Source organism: Aplysia californica, unplaced genomic scaffold (assembly GCF_000002075.1).
Source record: "Aplysia californica isolate F4 #8 unplaced genomic scaffold, AplCal3.0 scaffold00931, whole genome shotgun sequence".
In the NCBI taxonomy this organism is placed as follows: Eukaryota; Metazoa; Mollusca; class Gastropoda; order Aplysiida; family Aplysiidae; genus Aplysia; species Aplysia californica.
In genome coordinates this window covers 1-20,663 of record NW_004798201.1, presented here as the reverse complement: position 1 = coordinate 20,663, position 20,663 = coordinate 1, and the positions used below count along the sequence as shown (strand labels likewise).

Sequence of the window (20,663 nt, the reverse complement as noted above, 5' to 3'; positions counted from 1 at the left end):
TTGTGCATATATATGTGTGCAACTATATATTCTATGCTTTCATGTACATGAAAAAAAGCTAATAAAGGCAAGCAAAATGTTCTTCAGATACATAGATCTAGTAGTAGGCCCACTGGAATCTAAAACTAAAAGTAAAGTACTAAAGAGGTTCGATTTTTTTTCGATATTTATTCCCCCTTTTTGTCGTTTCTTACCCCGACGATGATTTTTTTTTTTTCACGCAAAAATCGCGTCGCGATTCGCGGCCGCGACTACTAGTACTAGTACTAGGATAACTATAAAAAATGTTGGCCTGCAAATTTGCACATCATCTGGCCACTAGATGTATAATGGTCTCCAAAGAGGTTATAATACATAATTCGCAGCTGTGACGTCACCCACGTAAACTCACTATTGCTGTGCGGGCCCACTCAGCTCGCCTTGTCGCCATTTTTGAGAGGATTAGAAACAGCGCTGTCACGCTGTGACTGTGCGTCCCTCACAACGCCTAGATATTCATGCAGTTTGAAGCTCAGATCAGTTTCATTTTACGTTTTCTTTTTGTTTGCTGTTATGTATCATAACATACATGCATACACAATACCGCACCTGCTGACCGATTGTGGGGAACATAAATAAACGGACTTATATATATATGGGCTACAAATGAACAGCGAGATATAAAATGAGGTATTGTTTGTATTTTTCTGGGAGGGGTGGAGGGAGACAGAAAAAGGGCAATTTTGTACTTACAAAATGGATTGCTGTTGTGTCATGTTGTCTACACTCTCCTTCTAATGATGCAAAGCCAGGTCTTCATAGAGTATGAAGGTGGTTAAGACTGGATTAATTATGAACGTCTTTTTACATTTAATTTATGAAGTTTACGTTTATGGATGAATTTGACTGCGACAATGTTTCAAAATTAGGAAGGGAAGCAGTGATTATTTGATTATATAGACGCTTCGCCTCTGGTTGCAGCTGAAGCTTCTACTCTAGCAGCTTCTCAGTCACATGGGCGGATTCAAGTGCCTTGTTGTTGTCAGCGGTGCTAAATCTAGACATACTGTTTTTTATTTTAACAAGTCATCATCAAGTCCATCTCTTTCGGGGTTTTTTTCTGAATTTAACTCTCGCATATGATCTCACCATGTAAAAAGCCTTATTTGCATTATTTGGAGATAATCTGGCTCATTTAAAAGCAAACAGTCCACAAAAATCCCTGTGAGTAACTTTTAGCGATAGGCAAATGACATAAAAAAGAAACCAACATCAAAAGACTTCGCATAGTATCATTAACCCATGATTGAAAAGTGTTGTTGTGCACCGACTGCCTTTTTTATCCCTCTCCAGAATGGAGCCGGGGTGCCCCTAAAGTGTGACACTCGTGACGTCAGAGTCAGAGCTAAGACCTCTAGTTCTATTTATAAGACCCCTAGTTCTATTTATAACCTCTTTGAATAGTCTCACAAAATTCTACACATAATATTATGATGCAAAGCCAGGTCTTAGAATTATGCAAATTGATGTAGAATTATGTGAATGGTCTAGAGTCTAGAGCATTCTCGGCTATATTGCCAAGAGGGATGTTCATTCTACCATGTGAAGGGACCAGTTTGTGATCAGGGCACCTTATGCGGTCATCGAGGACACATAATGCGGCCAAGGAACTGTGATGCGATCACATGGGGATATGTATGCCGTCAGGGGACTGTGATGCGATGATTACATGGGGATATGTATGCCGTCAGGGAACTGTGATGCGATCACATGGGGATATGTATGCGGCCAGGGGACTGTGATGCGATCACATGGGGATATGTATGCCGTCAGGGAACTGTGATGCGATGATTACATGGGGATATGTATGCCGTCAGGGAACTGTGATGCGATGATTACATGGGGATATGTATGCCGTCAGGGAACTGTGATGCGATGATTACATGGGGATATGTATGCCGTCAGGAAACTGTGATGCGATGATTACATGGGGATATGTATGCGGCCAGGGGACTGTGATGCGATCACATGGGGATATGTATGCCGTCAGGGAACTGTGATGCGATGATTACATGGGGATATGTATGTGGCCAGGACCTCCCAACATGATTTTGTCGTGTACTGTGGGTTGTTGTTTTTTTAAGAAGCCGTTCCATTCCAACAGGGTGGCCTCGTCGTTGACGGACTTTGGCCAAAAGGTTCGAATCCCGACAGTATGATACTCTTGAGCTTCTGCTTTTTATTGACCCCCCCCCCCTCTCGTGAGATCAAGTGATTAGCCTTCGTAATGACCACCTGTGTGTAACAATAGGGTGTTATAAAATAAAGAACATGGGTCACTGTATCGTAGTGGTAAGACACATGCTTCATAAAATTATGTTAGAGATCCCGGGTTCAAGTCTCGTTGGGCCCACATTTTTTCCGAGTTTTATGGCCGGAGAGGCCGTCTCTTATAATAAAATGACCTTCCTGTGTCGAAAGAGATGAAACTACGAACTCAGTACTCGGTAATGTAAGTAACAAACAAACAAGTCATGGAAGAAACAGGTGAGATTAGCTGTCCCCGTAGTTTTATGCACACACAAAATTCTGAAATTATGCAAAATGAGCCCAAAAATGTGAAATTATGCGAATCTGTTAATTTTAACAGAATAATAAAGGAAAATAATCAGAAATTATTTTTAAAATGATCAAATTTGGCTAAATTTTGCGGGGCGCATAAAACAACAGAGATAGGATTAGTGAGTCAGAGCGTTGGCTTTTTGAGTTCGTATTTCTATTTCTCTGTCTATGGTACCGTTTTCAGAAAAAGTGCTGCCAAGATATTTAAACTCCTCCACCTGTTTCAGTTGTTTACTATTATTGACATGGATGTTCAGGGGGACTATGGTTTCGGCTCTCTCTCATAACTTCCGTTTTAGGCAAACTTATTTTCAAGTTGAATTTCTCAGTCACAGCTGTTGTTGAGTTTGGTAGGCCTACAATGTAGTGTGATTTTGAAGGCTTTGATATGGTCACGATGAATAAGACGTAAATTCATTTAGGCTTTCTGGGCTTTGGTTTGCGTCTTGCATTATTGTGTCCATTTATTATAAACAGTAGGGGAGATAAAACGCATCCCTGTCGCACTCCAGATCTTACATGTAGGCCCTACTTTTGAACAAGTCTGTATTGCCTTCCTTCATTCTTAATGAGCTTCTGCTGTTGGCATATTCATGTATAGAGCTCTGACATTATCTAACATTTGTCCTCTGACGCCATACTTTTTTAATGTCTTCCAGTTTTGCATGGTTTACTCTGTAAAAGCATTCTCCTGGTCTAAAAAGACGATGTTGGATTCCTTGTTGTATTTGATTGTTTTCTCGCATATCTGTCAAAATGCGAATACAGCATCCGTGCATCCTCTTCCCTTTCGGAATCCTAACTGAGCGTTGCTCAGATTTCTCTCTACAATAGGTCTTGTGCGCTGCTCTAGTATCTTTGCGTATACAGTCCATGCCGGCTTTAAGCACGGTCATCGGGAGAAAGCTTAAGATTAAGCGTGCTTAAGTGCGAAGTAGACATAATCCAGAGATTTTCATGTAGAAAATTCCCCGTGCTGTTGTTACCCTTTGTTTGTAAGTAGGCCTATAGCGGTCCCGCAAAAGTGTGCAGTTATTTAAACACCCGCCATGGTAGTTTTTGTTTTGTGGTCGAATGGGAAATGAAAACTTAATTTAGACAGCCAGTCACGATACAGCACACTGGGCCTACTGTAACACACTGCCTGTGCGTATCACTGCCCGCTGTGCCACTCATACATGTACCACCGCCTTCATCCCACCTCGCGCGTGATACACAATCAGGATTAATGGATAGCGAGGGTCAAAGGTGAAATCGCAGCCAGCCTCCCTTTCTCGTCTCCCCGACTCTCTTTGTATTTTTTTTTTGTCGTGTGTAGCTTTGCCCTAGGCCTAGGCTAGATCCTATGTCCACGCGCACGGCTGTGTGCGTCTCTCTGCCTTCCTCTCCGCCCGTGCGAGTGTGTGTGTCCATCACTCACGTTCTTAATCTTTGTGTTTCTCTTGACACTCTCCACCGCTGCGGTGTAAACTGTGTTCGAACTTCGATGGCTCATTATGAAAATATTGACTGTCTTGTAAATGAAGCGTGCTTGAAGCCGAAGTTACCGTGCTTATAGGCGTGTAATTTATATATAGCAAAAATTCGGTAAGAAAGAGCCGTTTAGCGTACTTGAGTCAGAAACGTGCTTAAGGCCGGCACGGACTGTATTTTCCCCGAGTGGCTTAACAAGGAGATGCCTCTGTGTGTTGTGCAGTCGCATTTGTTGCCTCATTTCCCATAATGGTACAGGTAGGCCTACTTTATCCTGATTGCAAATTCGAATGGTCTTTGTTTTGTTTTAGTAGAGGTTTTACGGCGCTCGCAACCGCATAAGGTCATATGAGCGCCAGAAGATTAGAGGTATTACAAGAGAGTAACATACATAAAAAAGAAGAAGGGGAAATAAGGACGATAGATGTTTGATATATAGGAAAGAAGAAGCAGACCACACCAGAGCACCCACCGAATGGTCTTTGAAAGGGTTCACTACGTAGAGGTCCAATTGAATCAGGTTTGTATTATAATCTTCACCGAGTTTGAACAAACGTGATGGGCAGTAAGAAAAGGGGGCAACCAAACAACTTTTTAGGGTTACTGACCAACACCAACATGAGTTACCTCACTGTCAGAAATACTCCATTATTTCCCAACTATCGAGTCAAAAACATGTCTGCTGGGACATTTCAACGAATCAGCACTTTCCAAGAGAAGTCCTCTCCAACCTTAGTTTTTTTTCTTTAAATTACAGAGAAATCCACCACACATGTTCTAGATAGCGGGTTCAGTATGCTGTAGTATTGGAGAAGAGCAAGTTCTATCCCTTAAAGCAACAGCATACGGTCATATGAGTGCCAGAAGATTTGAGTTTTTAAGGTTAAGTAGAGGTTTTACGGCGCTCGCAACTGCATAAGGTCATATGAGCACCAGTAGATTAGAGGAGTTGCAAGGGAGTAACAAACACAAAAAAGAAGGCGGGGAGATAAAGACGATAGATAGCAATCGGAAAGTAAAAGCAAACCACACCAGAGCACCCGCCAACCACCCACACAAGAGGTTTACAAGAGAGTAACAAGACAAAAACACAAACAAAGACAAGTGCTAAGGACGATAGATGTTTGATAAGAAAGGAGGTACAGACCCCCTGCTCAGTAGGCATTCAAGTTTCATGGCACTTAGGACGATAGATGTTTGATAAGAAAGGAGGTACAGACCCCCTGCTCAGTAGGCCTTCAAGTTTCATGGCACTTAGGACGATAGATGTTTGATAAGAAAGGAGGTACAGACCCCCTGCTCAGTAGGCATTCAAGTTTCATGGCACTTAGGACGATAGATGTTTGATAAGAAAGGAGGTACAGACCCCCTGCTCAGTAGGCATTCAAGTTTCATGGCACTTAGGACGATAGATGTTTGATAAGAAAGGAGGTACAGACCCCCTGCTCAGTAGGCATTCAAGTTTCATGGCACTTAGGACGATAGATGTTTGATAAGAAAGGAGGTACAGACCCCCTGCTCAGTAGGCCTTCAAGTTTCATGGCACTAAGGACGATAGATGTTTGATAAGAAAGGAGGTACAGACCCCCTGCTCAGTAGGCCTTCAAGTTTCATGGCACTTAGGACGATAGATGTTTGATAAGAAAGGAGGTACAGACCCCCTGCTCAGTAGGCCTTCAAGTTTCATGGCACTTGCAACACCAAAGTCATAGCGCATATGATAATAGTTGCTGCGGGCGAGTTGTTATCGATCCAGCAACATCTGGGCTCTCGCCCTTCTGTCCAATGCCATTTAGTGATAAGTGCAGCGAGTAACATGCAAAGAAGAGGGAGGAGGTAAGTACGACAGTTGTTTGAAAGTAAAGAAAGAGCAAACCACACCAGACCCCCACAAAACCACAACATACACACAAGACACCAGTTTGGCATATAACCACCAATCAGTTTTCAACCAACGAAAACAATGTACCAGTGAAACATACGCGACAACAAAATTCCATAGTAATTATTACTCTTTATTTAAGAGGTCAGAACGCAAGCGCCTCCAACTTCCTTGATCCTCCTCTCAGCTACTTTGCTGAAGAACTTGGCCTTCACAATCACGGGTCTCTTGGGAAGATGACCTTTGCCCAACACCTTGTAGTAACCCTGGAGGATACCAAACATTTTCATTATAAAAAAGTAGTTCAGCATTATATTCAGGGATGCAACTGTGTATTGTTTTCTTTTCCAAATACGCAACAAATTACTCATACTGATATGTTCTGTTTTCAATTTTTCTGTACATAAAGCATGAAAAAATCATGAAAATCAAAAGTTGCCGTGTGCTAGGCTCTACACAGCAACACAATTTTTTGGAAAACATTCAAGATGACACAGGCATGCATTTGAATGAATTGGTCTTTTTTTTTTTTACAGTTCATAATGTGCAGGCATTTCAGACACTACTTGTTACTTCTCTTTACACATTATGTGCTCAGTGTCTGTAATAATCTACATAAAAACCTCATATTTGCTATAACGTACACTCGGATTCAACGAGGTTTTAGGTCAGGCCCGGCGACCTCGTTGAATCAGAGTTCCACTGTATGTGGGTCAACCATATTTTGCAGACCTTTATAACCCAATAACTTTTTTATCTATGAACTGATCCGATTCTTAAAATTCAAAAAGCAAATTTTCATTGGCATTGCTACACAAAAGTCTGCATCGACTATCAAGGCACACTGGAAATTACGGGTCACAAAAGCGTGACAAACATTAAAAAGAAGACGACGAGAAATGACGATAGTAAGGATTAGGAAAAAAAAAAGCAGCAGTTCCCTGTTGCAGTCATGAGCATGACCTTGATGAATCAGCCCATTTACAATTGTGTCGCTGTCCAAGAAGTCCAGACACATTCGAAGCGTCGGAAACGCGACTGCACTTCGTTTCAGCTCTTATACTATTTACTACTAACCCGAAAAATTTTGTTTCGGTACCAAACAGGAGAAGAAACATTTTGCAATAACCATGTAAAACAAACATCTCGGCCCCAGATTCTCTTTAAGGTGAGACTTCGTTTCCAAAGACCCCTGGACAGAGCCGGCGATTCCTGGGCAAATTAGGGTGGTGTAATGTATTAACCAATCAAATTATTTAAGCGTGTGAATTTTAGGCCAAGAAAATGTAGTCTATAATAAACCCCCCCCCCCCCCCCCCAACCTTTAAGAGAGAGCATCATGGTTGACATCAAGTGTGAATTTAGGTAAAGGGAGTGTATACAGACCCGGTAACCGGGAACAAAGTCACAAAGTATACAGACCCGGCAGGGGAACTCCTTTGTGATTTCGGAGAGTTTCAGCGCCCTCTTGGCTCAGGGTAGACCTAGGTTCTTCTAGATCTATGGGCTAGGTCTTGATCTAGGCAGACAGACATAAATCTTTCATCTAGTTTCGCGGCTAACCTAGATCTAGATTTAAATGAAGATTGCGGATGTCGTTTCGATGAACGATGGTTTTTCCTCCGTTTTGGAACAGGAGGAATCACAATCCGAAGAAAAGAACAAGTTACAATGTTATAATTTCAATCGAGCAGTCTCTCTCTCTCTCTCCTCTGTGTACCGATCGCCTTCTCTTTTTCTTTGTTTGTCTCTGTATTTCTTTGTCCCCACCTATTTCCCACTCTATCTTTCTCTCGTTCCCTCCTGCCAACTGGGGCATGTCATATACATTATGCTAGCACCCCCCCCCCCCTCTCTCTCACACACACACAAAAGAATTCTACCGGGTCTGAGGTCTGAAACATCCCGAAATCACAAAAGAGTTCCCCAACCGGGTCTGTACACTTCGTGACTTTGTTCCCGGTTACCGGGTCTGTATACACTTGGTTAGGTAAAACAATACTTACGGCTTGGACAACATCAATAACGGGAGCCTTCTCAGAGGGTTTGGCCAGGAGGTACTTGTCCCGAGACTGTTCACTGAGCAGCGACCACAGCTTGTCCAGGTTGACGGACGGACAGAAGAACTTGTTCTGGGTCTTGTGGAAATACCTCATGCCCACTTTACCAAAGTAACCAGGATGGCTGGGGGAAGGAGAAAATTTAAAAAAAAAAAATATTTGATCACATGGTGTAATACAAACAATTCAAACTGCTACATTATTGTGTGCATAATCTCTTACTGTGAGTCAGCACAATAGCAATCACTTTTCGTTTTTAGTTTTAGTAAGAGTTTTACGGCACTTGCAACACAATAAGGTCATATAAGTGCCGAAGATTAGAGGTGTTACAAGAGAGTAACAAACACAAAAAAGAAGGAGGGGAGATAAAGACGATAGATGTTTTGATAGGAAAGAAGGAGCAAACCACACCAGAGCACCTGCCAACCACCCACTTAGTAAGAGTTACAGCACTTGCAACACAATAAGGTCATAAGCGCGGAAGATTAGAGGTATTACAAAAGAGCAACAAACACAAAAAAAGGAGGAGTGATAAGGACGATAGATGTTTGACAGGAAAGAAGTCCCGAGCAAATCACACCAGAGCACCCGCCAACCATCCAATAGCAATAACTTTCACCTGGAACATATGACATGCACTTAGAAAAGGGACAAACTTAGCAGAATACCCCTCATAAATGTTAACAGCTATGATTTTCAAATCAAACCACAATAAACTTCCTTAGTCCATACAACGTTCACACAATTTATTAGGCTATTTACTAATGCACACAAAAAATTACTAACTTTGCAATGTAGAAATCTACAAAAAGCTACGCTCAACACAAGAAAAGATCGATTAACAAGCAACCATATTCTAAGCACAGACACACATGGACAGAAAAAAAAAACTTTTCGAATTTCCAGCCAAAAACAAGCTGTTCCAGCCCTCATTATATCATTATAAAACATCCCAGGGTGTGTGCCTGTACGTCAAACATGCAGGGCCGCCGAGAGCCAGGTCGGGCCCTGGGGCAGCAATCACCTTCGGGCCCCTCCTCCCCCCTCACCTGCAATCTAATAACCCAACAAATACAGTGTGCATAGGCATATAGAATCACTTTACTGTAGCATATGGATTACATACCAACATACGCTCTCTCTCTCTTTTCCGCGTGCTTGCGGGCCCCCCCAACCCCCGGGTCATTGCCCCCCCCCTCGACAGGCCTGCAAACATGCAAACCCCCCCCCCCCCCCCAATAGCAGTAACAAGGACACGTTTTATACTATACTTACTATTTGTCAAAGTTGATTCTGTGGTGATGCTGTCCACCAGCGTTACCGCGACCTCCAGGATGCTTCCTGTGTTTGCCTGTTAGGAAGATAAAAATTTCGAATAAAAAACCCAAAAACAACAACAACACAAAACAAATATAATCCATCACACTTTTTACCACATTCATCAAAGAAATTGAGCATATTTCTGTCACAAGTTAGTTAATTCGCCTACATCCCATAGCACGATAAAAAATAATAATACAACAGGCATTCCTACTAAAAATAAAGAAAAAACAGAATCTGAACAACTGCTACAAAGTCTTCGATCATATTTTGGGGGGCAAAAGATTATGCTGCTTCGCACTCCAAACAATATGATCTTAGTGATGCACATTGCGATTTCATTCACACAATATGAAGAGAATTATACAGCAGAGAAAGAGACAGTTCTGAGTTGGTGCTTGTTCAAGACACATTGAAACAATTCAAAATGGTGTATGCCATTTGAAATACAGTAAACTGTTTTAACATGAAGCCATTTACAAAGAAATTCCCTTTTACCACGAACAAATTTCACAACCCCCCCCCCCCAGTCAAACCTTGGAACCCTCCACTTGAGGCCCGTAATTCCCCCCCCCCCCCCCCCCCAAGAAATCTCAATGAGAAATTCCCTGGCACTGCATGAAGTTCCCGAAATCAAGGTTACAACTTTAATTTTGCTCCTTACACTTCTAGTCGTTTGTTTTAGTAGAGGTTTTACGGCGCTCGAAACTGCATACGGTCATATGAGTGCCAAGGGGTGGATGTCAACAGTGAAGTCCTTACAGGGAATCAGACTTACTCTGCTCACCTCTCTAGCTTCAATAGCACAAAGTCTGCTTTGACTATACTTTACTTTTCCGATCCAGCGGCCATTTGGGTTAAATGCTTCGACTATCAAGGCACCCCCGAAATAGCGGACCACAAGAGTGTGACAAACATACAGAAGAAGTAGAGGAAATGACGATAGAAAGGATTAGGAAAGAAAAAGCAGCAGTTCCCTTGTACTGTTGTAGTTCAGGCACAGTTACGACCATGACGTTGGATCAGCCCATTTACAATTCTACTGTGCATTAGAACGAGAAATGTCCCCCCTTCGAGAATGGCCTAAAGACACTTCAGTCAGTGGCACCGCCCCAAGGCTCCTTACACTCAGATTAAAAAAAAAAAGCAAGCCAACAATAAAAACGAACAAAGGTAACAAACTTACCAATACGGCCATGGCCGTGGCTTACGTGACCACGCAGCTTCCTGGTCTTCTTCAGTTTAGTGGTCTGAAAAAAAAAAAATAAAAAAAAATAATGTGAGTTAATTGGTAATAGAAGAGCATTTTATTACTCTATCATGTGAAGCAAAAATCACATGAAGCTACAGCAAGCACCAAGCACACCTCTGTGATTGGCCTAAATATAGATGACGTATTTCCGCCTTCTATTTTTGTTGTCCTCCGGGGTTTCCCTCACCAGTTGACTAGATCTAGATCTCACCGTGGCAGCCTGCTTTGCTGCAAAGCGCATGATGGGCCACATACCTAGGTTTCACCGCTGACTGCTTGGGGTGTGTGCGCACGCATGTGTGCGTTTGTGTACAACTTAGATAGAGGAGAAGGTAAATGATCGAGAATTGCTGGGATTGTTTATAAAAGATAAATTAATAAAAAAAAACAAAACAACACGTCGAGATCAAGATCTAAATTTATCAAGTCAACAGTTACTAAAGGTAACCCAAGAGTCATGGGGGATACCCCGGTAGACGACAAAAGTAAATGGCGGAAATACATACGTCATCTGATCTATAGGAGGCTATTTGGGCAAATCACCTTGGTTAGGCACTTGGATATCGGCCCGCGCGGCCCGAGATTTTCGTTCACCTGCGGCCGCCGCGTTTTGTGTCAGAAATCGGGCCCCGTGAGGGGGGTACCTATTTGTTTTGTTTCGTTTATAGTGTTCTTTTCAATTTATGGATTACTTCCGCCTATCAAATTAAAGAGGAAAGAAAGGCGCGTATTATGGCGTTTTCCACTTCGGGATCGGTTGTGTGTGTTCGGAGTTACAAGGAGTTAAAAATAAGGTAAGTTCAAGCCTTTATATTTAAAGAGTATATCTTTTTTTTTTTAGGTACTCCTCACAGTCTTTTCTTCAACCTTTTATCTCTTTTATTTGTTAATTTCAATGTTGTACGTTGAGGCATAAGCGTGTGAGCCCTAATTTAAATAGGTCACTCTCCATGAATGGGCATGACCTATTATCGATCGCGCTGCTGAGCGTGAACCGGGAGGTCATGGCGGCCATTGCGGAAAGCGAACTTAACCCACGCTAACGTGTATTGTTGGCGTTTATTACCTCTTAAACGGCATTGAAGAATGTTTTATAGTAGAAGATATGATTCATTTTAAATTTTGGAATGTAATATGTATCACTGTTGTATAATTTTTATGAATTTGCACCATGTAACAATCAGTAAGGAGTCTTGGGTGGGGGGAGGGAAATGTAACAGCCTTGGCCTTGTTTTGTTTCTGTGTTACTCTCACTGTTAGACCATCGATTTCACGCAAGTTTTTACTTCTTTTGTGTGCTTATATATTGTCTTTAAATATTTTTTCTTCTTAATTGTTTTTGTGTGTGCTTGTTATTTAAATATCTCTTTAAATTTTCATGTACTTTGTCCAGTTTGTTTTAAGATACATGTTTATTAGAAGATGTTTTTTCTCTTGTCTAGTCATCTACACTCTCCCTTTACTAGAGTTGTAGTGTGAAAATGTCAAATTTCCATCCACTGCTCACAAATGAATTTATTTACTTCATTGATGAATTCATTGCTTTGCTTTTTTTTTTCTTTCCACAGCCCCTGATCACAACCTGCCACTGTTCCATTGGATTTATTGACAGCTCACCAGAATAAATCCTGACTTTAATTAAAATCCAGAAATGCTTGCGGAGTTGGTCGAATTCACAGAAAAACTTGTTTGAACAAGTTGCAAAAAAATTGAGCACTTAAGAAAGCATTTGTTGCAGACAAGAAAAAAAAAATTGACATTAATTTAACAATATCAAGTTGGCAGACTGGGTGAACTAAACAATTGCCAGAAATAAAGAAAGAATAAATAAGTATTGTGACACAATTGCGTGCTTCAAAAAACATGTCATATTTCACAACTAATTGTCTTTGAAGAAGTTGAACATTTAAATAAACACAATAAAAATATAATGAAAAACTTGCTGAACAAACTGAAGTAATAAAATTAGAAGAGACTATTGTTTAACTTACAGGGCAATCTCATGAGTTAAAGATGTAAAAGAGAAATCAAAGATAAAGACAGAGTAATTGATCATTTACATGACAAATTAAAACATGAAAGAAACATTCTAACAATAACATGCAAAATGAATTTAAAAAACAGTATTATCATGAATTAAGGTAGACTAAAAAACACTAGTTTGCAGCAGCTGTAGACACAAATGTTAACTTTAAAAACTTCTATGCTCATCTTATTTTAGGCGACCAGCTGTTTTGTTAAAATATATTATATTTTTTAATCAGTTTTTTGTTAATTCTACTGATATTTGATATGTAGATGTTCCAAAAGAAAGGCCTTAAAAAGACCTTCAAAATGATACCTCAATTATTGATGTAGCTTAATTTATAAGAAAGTTATGGCAAAATATATTGACCGCAGGACGATGCGGTCACGTTACACAACACAGTGTTACATAATATTACCCAATATTACCCACCACGACATATTTTAAAAATATCGTCTGACTGTTATTTTGTCCTCAATATCACAAGGTTTCAGAAAATGTTTGGTTTTAGCATGTACGCAGCAGCATATTGAAGCAGCTTACATTTCCCTTATTGTCCTTGCTGTTTCGATCACAAAAATTGCCTTTTTTTTCTATATAGATGTTATCCCCTCGAAAAGATCTTTAAAATGCAATATCTCAAAAACGGTTCAACATAGAGCAATAACTAAGGTAGCGTTGGAATCGTGTCACTGAGCTCTTTGCATTGGTATTGTTTTTAAAGCAATTTGAAAGCTTTGAAATTTTTATCCAAGTGCCTACCTTGGTGTGCTAGGCGGGGTACTCGATGTAGTTGTAGTTTAATGTACTCAAAACTGCAAAATGTAGGCCTAACCTGCTATGGCACGCCTATGGATAGGCTACAATTCCGAATAGATTCTAGTTTGTAATCACTCACTAACTGACAAAATCCAACCTTTCTCTTTTAAGAAAGCAGTTCATAATTATTTCTGAATCCATCAAATAATGTGAATAAAACATGATGCATGCAGACCCCATGATTGCCTTTTCTGACTATTCACTAGATCTAGGCTAGGCTGAGCGGAAGGACTTCCGTAACGAGCACTACTCCAACAAACACAAACTGGTGCTTTTTCGGTAGTTCCTACCCCCCTTATTATTTGAGCCTAGATATCTAGATCTATACGTTTGATGCACAGCGAGCTAAGGTCAAACCTAACAACTGCAAAACATCAAATGTTATGGTAAAATTCAGGGGGGCATGACCTCCCTGAAACCCCCCACCCTATTTTTGTAGAGTCAGGGGGGCTCCCCCCTACTCTTGGGGCCAAAACCCGCCAATAATTGCGGGGTGGGAACTACAGAAAAAGCGCCCACAAACTCACCTAGATTCTAGATCTAGATATCTACCCCAAACTTAAATCCCACCCCTACCCATCTGTTCTACTCTGCCTCATAGTAATAGTGGTCGCTCGTTACAGAAGTCCTCCCCGATAAGTCCTCCCTGGATCTTGAGTCATCTGAAGGCAAAGGTAGCTGGGTTGTTCGACTGATGGGACAGTACCAATATTCTCCACAGTATCAGTTTGCAACAGTAAATCCAAGCTTATGATTAGGGGAAGATTGAAGGGTATTTTTTTACTTTCCGTTTCCCTCCCGTCCCACACTCAGCTACCAATTGTCTATTTTGTACTAAATATTGATGCGCTGAACACGAATATCAACTTCATTTCCGTCGCAAATTAATAGTTTTTGAAATATTTGATTGTTTTTAACCGAGATAGACATACTTTGGACCAATTGGGGGGTTCCAGGAGGGCCTGCCCCACTGGGGTAAAAGAAAATCTGGGGGGTTACAGGGGGGCATGCCCCCGTTTTTACCCATAGTTTGATATTTTACAGTTAGATTTGAAATTGTCTTGAAAATAATTGCTTTGCGACAGTTTTAGTGGCTTTATGTGTGATCTGCAGCAAACAGTACAGCAGTTTGACCCCTGAAACAGTGCATCTGTGTGCGGGAGTGAAAGTAAAAATTTACCGATTGAAGAATACCGGACCACCCGTACATTATTGCGCGAGAAAGTGGGGTAGGTGGGGCCCCCCTGACAAAATTTTTATGAATACATCTACTGGTCCGAGATTCTCCATTGAGAGATATTAAAAACAGGAAAATTATGAATTCCTAGCCTCAGGCTAAGGCTAAGGTTGAGACATAGATCTAGATTAGGCAAAAGTCAGTCCGCTGGTCCGGTATTCTTCAATCTTACCATGATTAGATTTCTAGATTTTGATCTAGATATCTAGATCTAGACTCTAGATATTTTCTACTATACTATAGATGAAAATCACCCGAAATGAAAAACCATGCTGTCAGTCACTTTCTATTCTAGATTAGCCCACACCACCCACTTATGCTACTCAAGATTCAAGAGCAAATGCGACATCTAAACTGATTGTGACGAAAGGGATAACTGGTGGAACAATTTGGTCATGCAACAAATGTATTTACCAGTCACCGGATGGTCCAAAATTGACAGACTTTGCCACGGACATGGAATCATGGAAAGTAACGGGAGTGGGAGAGCAATTGAATGAAGTCAATTGCCAGGACCATTTTTCCAGGCCCATGTTTCGTCACAAGGCTACTTTGCCTAAACACAGACTGGACCTGGATCTAACAATCAGGTTTTCTTGTCATTGAGCCTTCAGTCTCTGACCTACGAATCATTTTTTTGTAAAATCGAGGAAAAACAATAACGTTTGTTAGTTTATTCTGCCAGGGACAATGTCCATCCACATCAGCCGCAACTAAAGTCATGCATTTGACATGATCTAACCCATAACATTGAACCTGTACTTTTGTATCAGCTATGTAAGACATGTAAATGTCCGCTATACATCAACAAATAACTGATGCCGTTTGTAAAATGATGATTTAACGGGATATTTTGGGCACCAAAAGACAAATTTCTCACCATTTTCGCTCACGGAGTTTCCGGAAAAGGAAGAGGTTGGGAGATAACTCTTTGTTGTTGATATGATCGCAGGGGGAGTAACCCTAACCACTGATTCAGGAAGTCAAGTCAATAGCCTAGCCTAGGCCTAGTCTCGACGCTGACTGGAGTCTCGACAACCGTGGTTGGGTGACAGTGATTGTTGTCAGCACAGGGGTGTTCTGCTTGACCTTTTTTCCCGCTGATGTTACGAGGAACCAAGATATTCTGAGTTTTGCAAGGGGTTAAAAAGGTCAGTGTACTTGTGCAATACATTTTTCTTCGTCTTGAGCGGCTGTAGCGAAGGCGAGAAATGTTGAAACATTGAGTGACTAATGTCACTAATGATGAACAGTTCACTGACCAACAGTGACAGAGACAGGAGTAAGTATATATAGATCTAGACGTCTAGATCTAGAAATTCTAGATCTAGATCTAGATATAGATCTAATCTATATATGGCACTTAACTGACTGATAGTGAGTCACTCGAATCTACAAACATCTAATACTAGGCCTATACTTGCAGTAATCACCACATCTGCAGTAAGTATCAGATCAGTTCTGATATTACAACGAATAGGCCTACAGCCTACATTGCAGTTTTTAGAGACAGTGAGAGGAGCTCCACCCATCCCATCTTTTTCTTTTTCCAAGTCTTGTTTTACTAGGCTGACTGAACTGGACTGTTCCACAGTGTTATAATGAATCATGCCCCATAAATATTATTAGAGTCTTAAACCATTAGTTAGGGAAGCCTGTGGCTATGGCCACTATGGGTGATAATTGGTGGTTCACAATAATAGTGGATGTAATTCTGAGGTTTATGAAATGTGTTTCAGGTCAGGAGTTGGATTGAAATGACCCCCCCCCCCCACCCCCATTGCCCATTGACATGTTGAATTATCTAGCAGAAGACATCATGTTTGTTTAAAATTCAAGTAATGCTTTTTAAATGTGTCGTCAAAATTAGCTAAGACATTTGTGAAGAAACATCATGAAAACCTGTCATAATAGGTAGATTCTAGATCTAGAATCTAGTCTAGAAATTATTTCAACTTTGATTTTTTTTAAAAATCTGTCTTACCCTTAAATAATTACTGCACCTCATTTTGTATTCTCAAATTTGTCTTGGCATGTTCTTATTTTGTGGTTTTTAGATTTTTATGAAGAATGTTAAAGTAGGGTTACGTTATAAAGCAAGGTTATTACAGTTTAACAGTGTTTTGCACAGTATCTTGTCTTAGAATAACAAACAGAGAAAGCTGTTCATAATGCCTGTGTTTGATAGTACAATATAAGAGATTAAAATTTATTGATGCTGTGTGAGGCAAATTGACTGCTACTTGTGACATCTTGTCTGTCTTTTGTTTGGGCCTACCGTTTTACACAGGAGCCCTCAAGAGTCATATCAGTGGAAAGACCCCCATGTAAGATCACAGGCTATGTCCTCCCCAAACCACGAGGGGAGCATCCGTCATCTTCCGCCGGGGAAATTGAGCAATATCAAGAAGCTTTTTGAAGAAGGTAATAAACTCCATTTTATTTTTTGTTGACGTTTTAAACCTCCATGTCAGTTTTATAAAGATACTTTTTACGGTTGAAGTTTTTTAACTTTGTCTCTACGTGACCTATCATGGACTTAAATTTAGTCTGTAGGTATCATGTGTTCAAGCAGCATTATGTATAGTCCAATATGGAAATGATCTCTAAGACTTAAAATCACCACCTTTCAAACACTTCATGTGGGCTTACCACTTATTAAGAAGGCTCCTTTTCACTCAAAGTTTTTGCCAGGTCAATACTAAACATTAATCAAATACATTCCTGAGGTGAGTTTTACAGTTTATGTTTTAAATAAAGGTATAGTTTGCAAAAAAAGTCTGCACACTGTGGCAAAATCAAGACAATTTATTTTTCTTTTTTGGGTGTAATGACACTTTGTAGCTTTACATTTAGAGAAAAAGAAGTGAAAAGTAATTTTTTCATTTGATTTTGCAGATAGTAATGGAGATAAGCCTAGCCCTCCGTCTCGCCCCCCAGCCCCCTCATGTAGGCCCAAGTCCAGTCAGGCCAGGCCAAAGGTGCCGCCTCCACAAAGGCCTGCGTCACAACCTCAGGCCGCCGTAGCAGCGCAGATGGCCGCAAATGTCTCCCAACTCAGGGAAACAGGAGGGACATCTAATAAAGGTAGAGTTGAACCTGCTGTAAGGGCCACCTGTCTAACTAAAGACCGTCACCTGTACAAATGTAGTCACTTCCTGTATAAATGACCACTTTCCATTTCCCACCTTGTGTTTTGTTTTTTATCATAACGACACTGACCAAGATTCCATCTGTCTAAGACAACTACGTTTCTCCTCGACATTAGGTGGCTGTCTTGGACAATCATTTCTGAATTTTTGTATGCTTTTATTATATTAATTAAGGGGCCTCATCTTATAAAAGTACTTTTGTATGGTGCTATACTCAATGCAAGAGGTCTGTTTGAAATAAGATAACTTAGCGCGCTGGTCAGAATAGAGAAAAAAGAGATAAAGCAGATATGTTGCACTGATGACATGTCACAGTAAATTCAAACATGGGTAGATGATCCTCTACCTTTCTACTGGAAAAGACGAAAGATAATGTTTCTAAAATTTACCTGAAAGTTTAGCTATATGTCTGATTCTTTCCTTTTTTTTTCCTTAGGCACTGCATCTGACAAAAACCTGGATGTTAATCGTTTGACGGCTGCCAAAGATCCTCGGCGACTCAGTCCTACCATATCTCGGAGGATCACCGCGCTGATGGATAACAGAGGGGCGGTCAAAGATGAGGAAACAAATGTGTCCAATAGTGCAATCTCTCAACCTCAGAGCATCCCTAAGGCATCACCGATTCATGGTTTCCCAAAGCCGGGGCACAGACGAGGTCAAAGTTATGGAGATGCTGCAGTTGTGCTAGATAATCCGGTGTATGGTGGCTTTGAATCCAAGGCAAGAGCAGACCCTGTGGTATCTGAGCCTTACGCAAAAGTCAACAAGCACAGGAAGAATGAAACAGACACAAAGAAAGTAAAATTTGATTCTGAAGAGGTTCAGATTCACAGGAGAGAAGCTGTGAGAAAAAATTCTGGGGAGAGGAGAAAGACTGTTGCATGTATTTCACCGGAAGATGAAAATGGTGGAAGTTCAGGGTCAGGGGTTAGTGTGGCGGGCAGAACAAAGCTCTTCGATAGTCCCAAGGGAGAAAAACCTGCTCTTCCTGTAAAATCAGAGTCGGTGAAAAGACAGTTCAGTATGAGAACGGCGAAAGAATTCCAGCAGCAGCAGCAGCAGCAACAAAAACCTGTAGCACGTATAACGAAAGCTCCAGTGCAAGATGAAAATACAAACGCTGGCTCTAATTCTGGCTTGGAAGCTATTTACGATCCTCCGTGGGATTTGAGCAAAAACCCTCTAGTGGACAAGGTGAAAAAAGCTAAGCCCCCTTCTTCAGCTCTTTTACCCCCTTCATCTACTCCAGGCAGCCCAGCTAAGAGTGCAGCACCGATAAAACCTCCTCTACCAAGTCTTCCTCCTCCCAAAAAAGACTCCCCCGTCCACAGAACTTCTTCTAATGTGGAGAGTGGGAATGAGTCTGGAGCCTTGAGGAGATCAAAAGCTCAGGGCGCTAGCAATCTGTCAGATTCTCCCTCCAAGTCAACACCTGCCCCACCCCCACCCAAGCCCCCCAGGACGCATGCTCACGACAGTTATTTAAAAGTGAAACTTTCACAAAATCTGGACACTTCCTCGTCTTCTGACTCAGGCAAGGAGCAGTTGTCAAACGTTAAAAAAGTCCAGGTGGTGGAACCTGACTCAAAAGTCAGTGATACTTCTGAGGAGGTCGAGTACCTCTCTGTGAAGGACAGGATATCCAAAATGCAGCAGCAGAAGGCAGAGTCACCTCCCCTATCATCTTCTCCTCCCGTGTCCTCATCATCATCAAAAGATCAAACTGTTGTTCTCCGTCATCAACACCCTCCGTCCCGCCCCCCTCCCCCGCGGCGACGGCCGAACTCAGGAGGAGCTCCGCCTCCGTTGCCCCCCGCTCACCACCTCAAGTCACGTCCTGTCACTCAGTTCTCTCCGGCACACGGTGACGGACCCATCGTCATTCCAGTGTCCCCGAGGAGATTTCAGCCCCAGACCCGCCAGATGGCCAGCCGCCAGCTGTCACACACTCCAGGGTTCCAGTACCAGCAGAGACAGCCCAATGACAAACTTCCTCCGGCCCCCGACGGCGAGCGACCGCTGCAGAGATTCCCGCTACGGAAAAGTTTTAGTTCGGAATGTATTCATTCGAGCCAAGGCAGTTCTCTGAACCTTGATGAGACGGAGGACATGACCACGATGATGCAGAGCACCTACGAGTCGCAGTATGAGGCAGTGATTGATGCAGAGGGGTACGCCGTCCCCAACGAATTCATGAAATTGCCGGGTAGACGCAGGGCTGACTCACAGTTTGATGAGGTAAGTGGAAGCTTCGTGTTGGTTGCGTAATGGGGACATTCTTCATCTTTCATGCAAAAGAAGAGTTTGGTTCTCTCAAGGGGAAGATGTTCTTATTTTATTTATTTAGTTCAGTGTCTTCACCTTTCTGCTAGGATCTTTTCTACACAGCCTGGATGGGTGGTTGGCGGGTACTTTAGTGTGGTTTCCTCCTTCTTTCCTATCAAGCATCTATCGCCATTATCCCTCTCTTCTTTACTTTGCATATATTATGTTCTCTCAAGTAACACTTCTAATCTCTGAAACTTATATGACCTAATTGTGTTGCCATTGTTGTAAAACTGGTCTAAAACTAAACTTTATTATATTTTATAGACTATACTAAACTAAACTACACTAGACATATCCTGGGTTATCCCTGACAGGCCAGGCAGAGTTGAAGTAGCCTACATTCTCAATAGTCCACAAAAACAACCGTCGCTGATGAATAAATGTTTAGAGAAACTTGAAGTTTTTCATGTTTCAAGGAGTGGTTAATTGATGCTCCAGTGCTGTGCCATACATACTCTACTATTTTGGAGTGGTTAATTGATGCTCCAGTGCTGTGCCATACATACTCTA

General features: G+C 41.5%; 2 protein-coding genes and 1 long non-coding RNA gene across 4 annotated transcripts; 2 read left to right on the top strand and 1 right to left on the bottom strand.

The window, feature by feature from the left end:
- Positions 1-6,073: 6,073 nt before the first annotated feature.
- Positions 6,074-15,578, bottom strand: LOC100533291 (ribosomal protein L27a). Its single transcript, NM_001204593.1, is given in 5 exon segments — positions 6,074-6,222; positions 7,963-8,140; positions 9,292-9,367; positions 10,523-10,586; positions 15,551-15,578. Coding segments are annotated over 5 exon segments (450 nt in total). The 5' UTR covers positions 15,554-15,578; the 3' UTR covers positions 6,074-6,093.
- LOC106013474 lies at positions 11,138-12,696 on the top strand. Its single transcript, XR_001185354.2, has 2 exons — positions 11,138-11,382; positions 12,157-12,696. It is a non-coding gene; the product is annotated as an uncharacterized LOC106013474 (long non-coding RNA).
- An 80-nt stretch (positions 15,579-15,658) lies between the features above and the next one.
- Positions 15,659-20,063, top strand: LOC101852284 (DENN domain-containing protein 2B; the record flags this gene model as incomplete). 2 transcript variants are annotated; one of them, XM_035972966.1, is given in 4 exon segments in its annotated part: positions 15,659-15,821; positions 16,961-17,094; positions 17,611-17,757; positions 18,259-20,063. In XM_035972966.1, coding segments are annotated over 3 exon segments (2,034 nt in total), but the record flags the coding sequence as incomplete, so codon positions are not given.
- Positions 20,064-20,663: the final 600 nt, after the last annotated feature.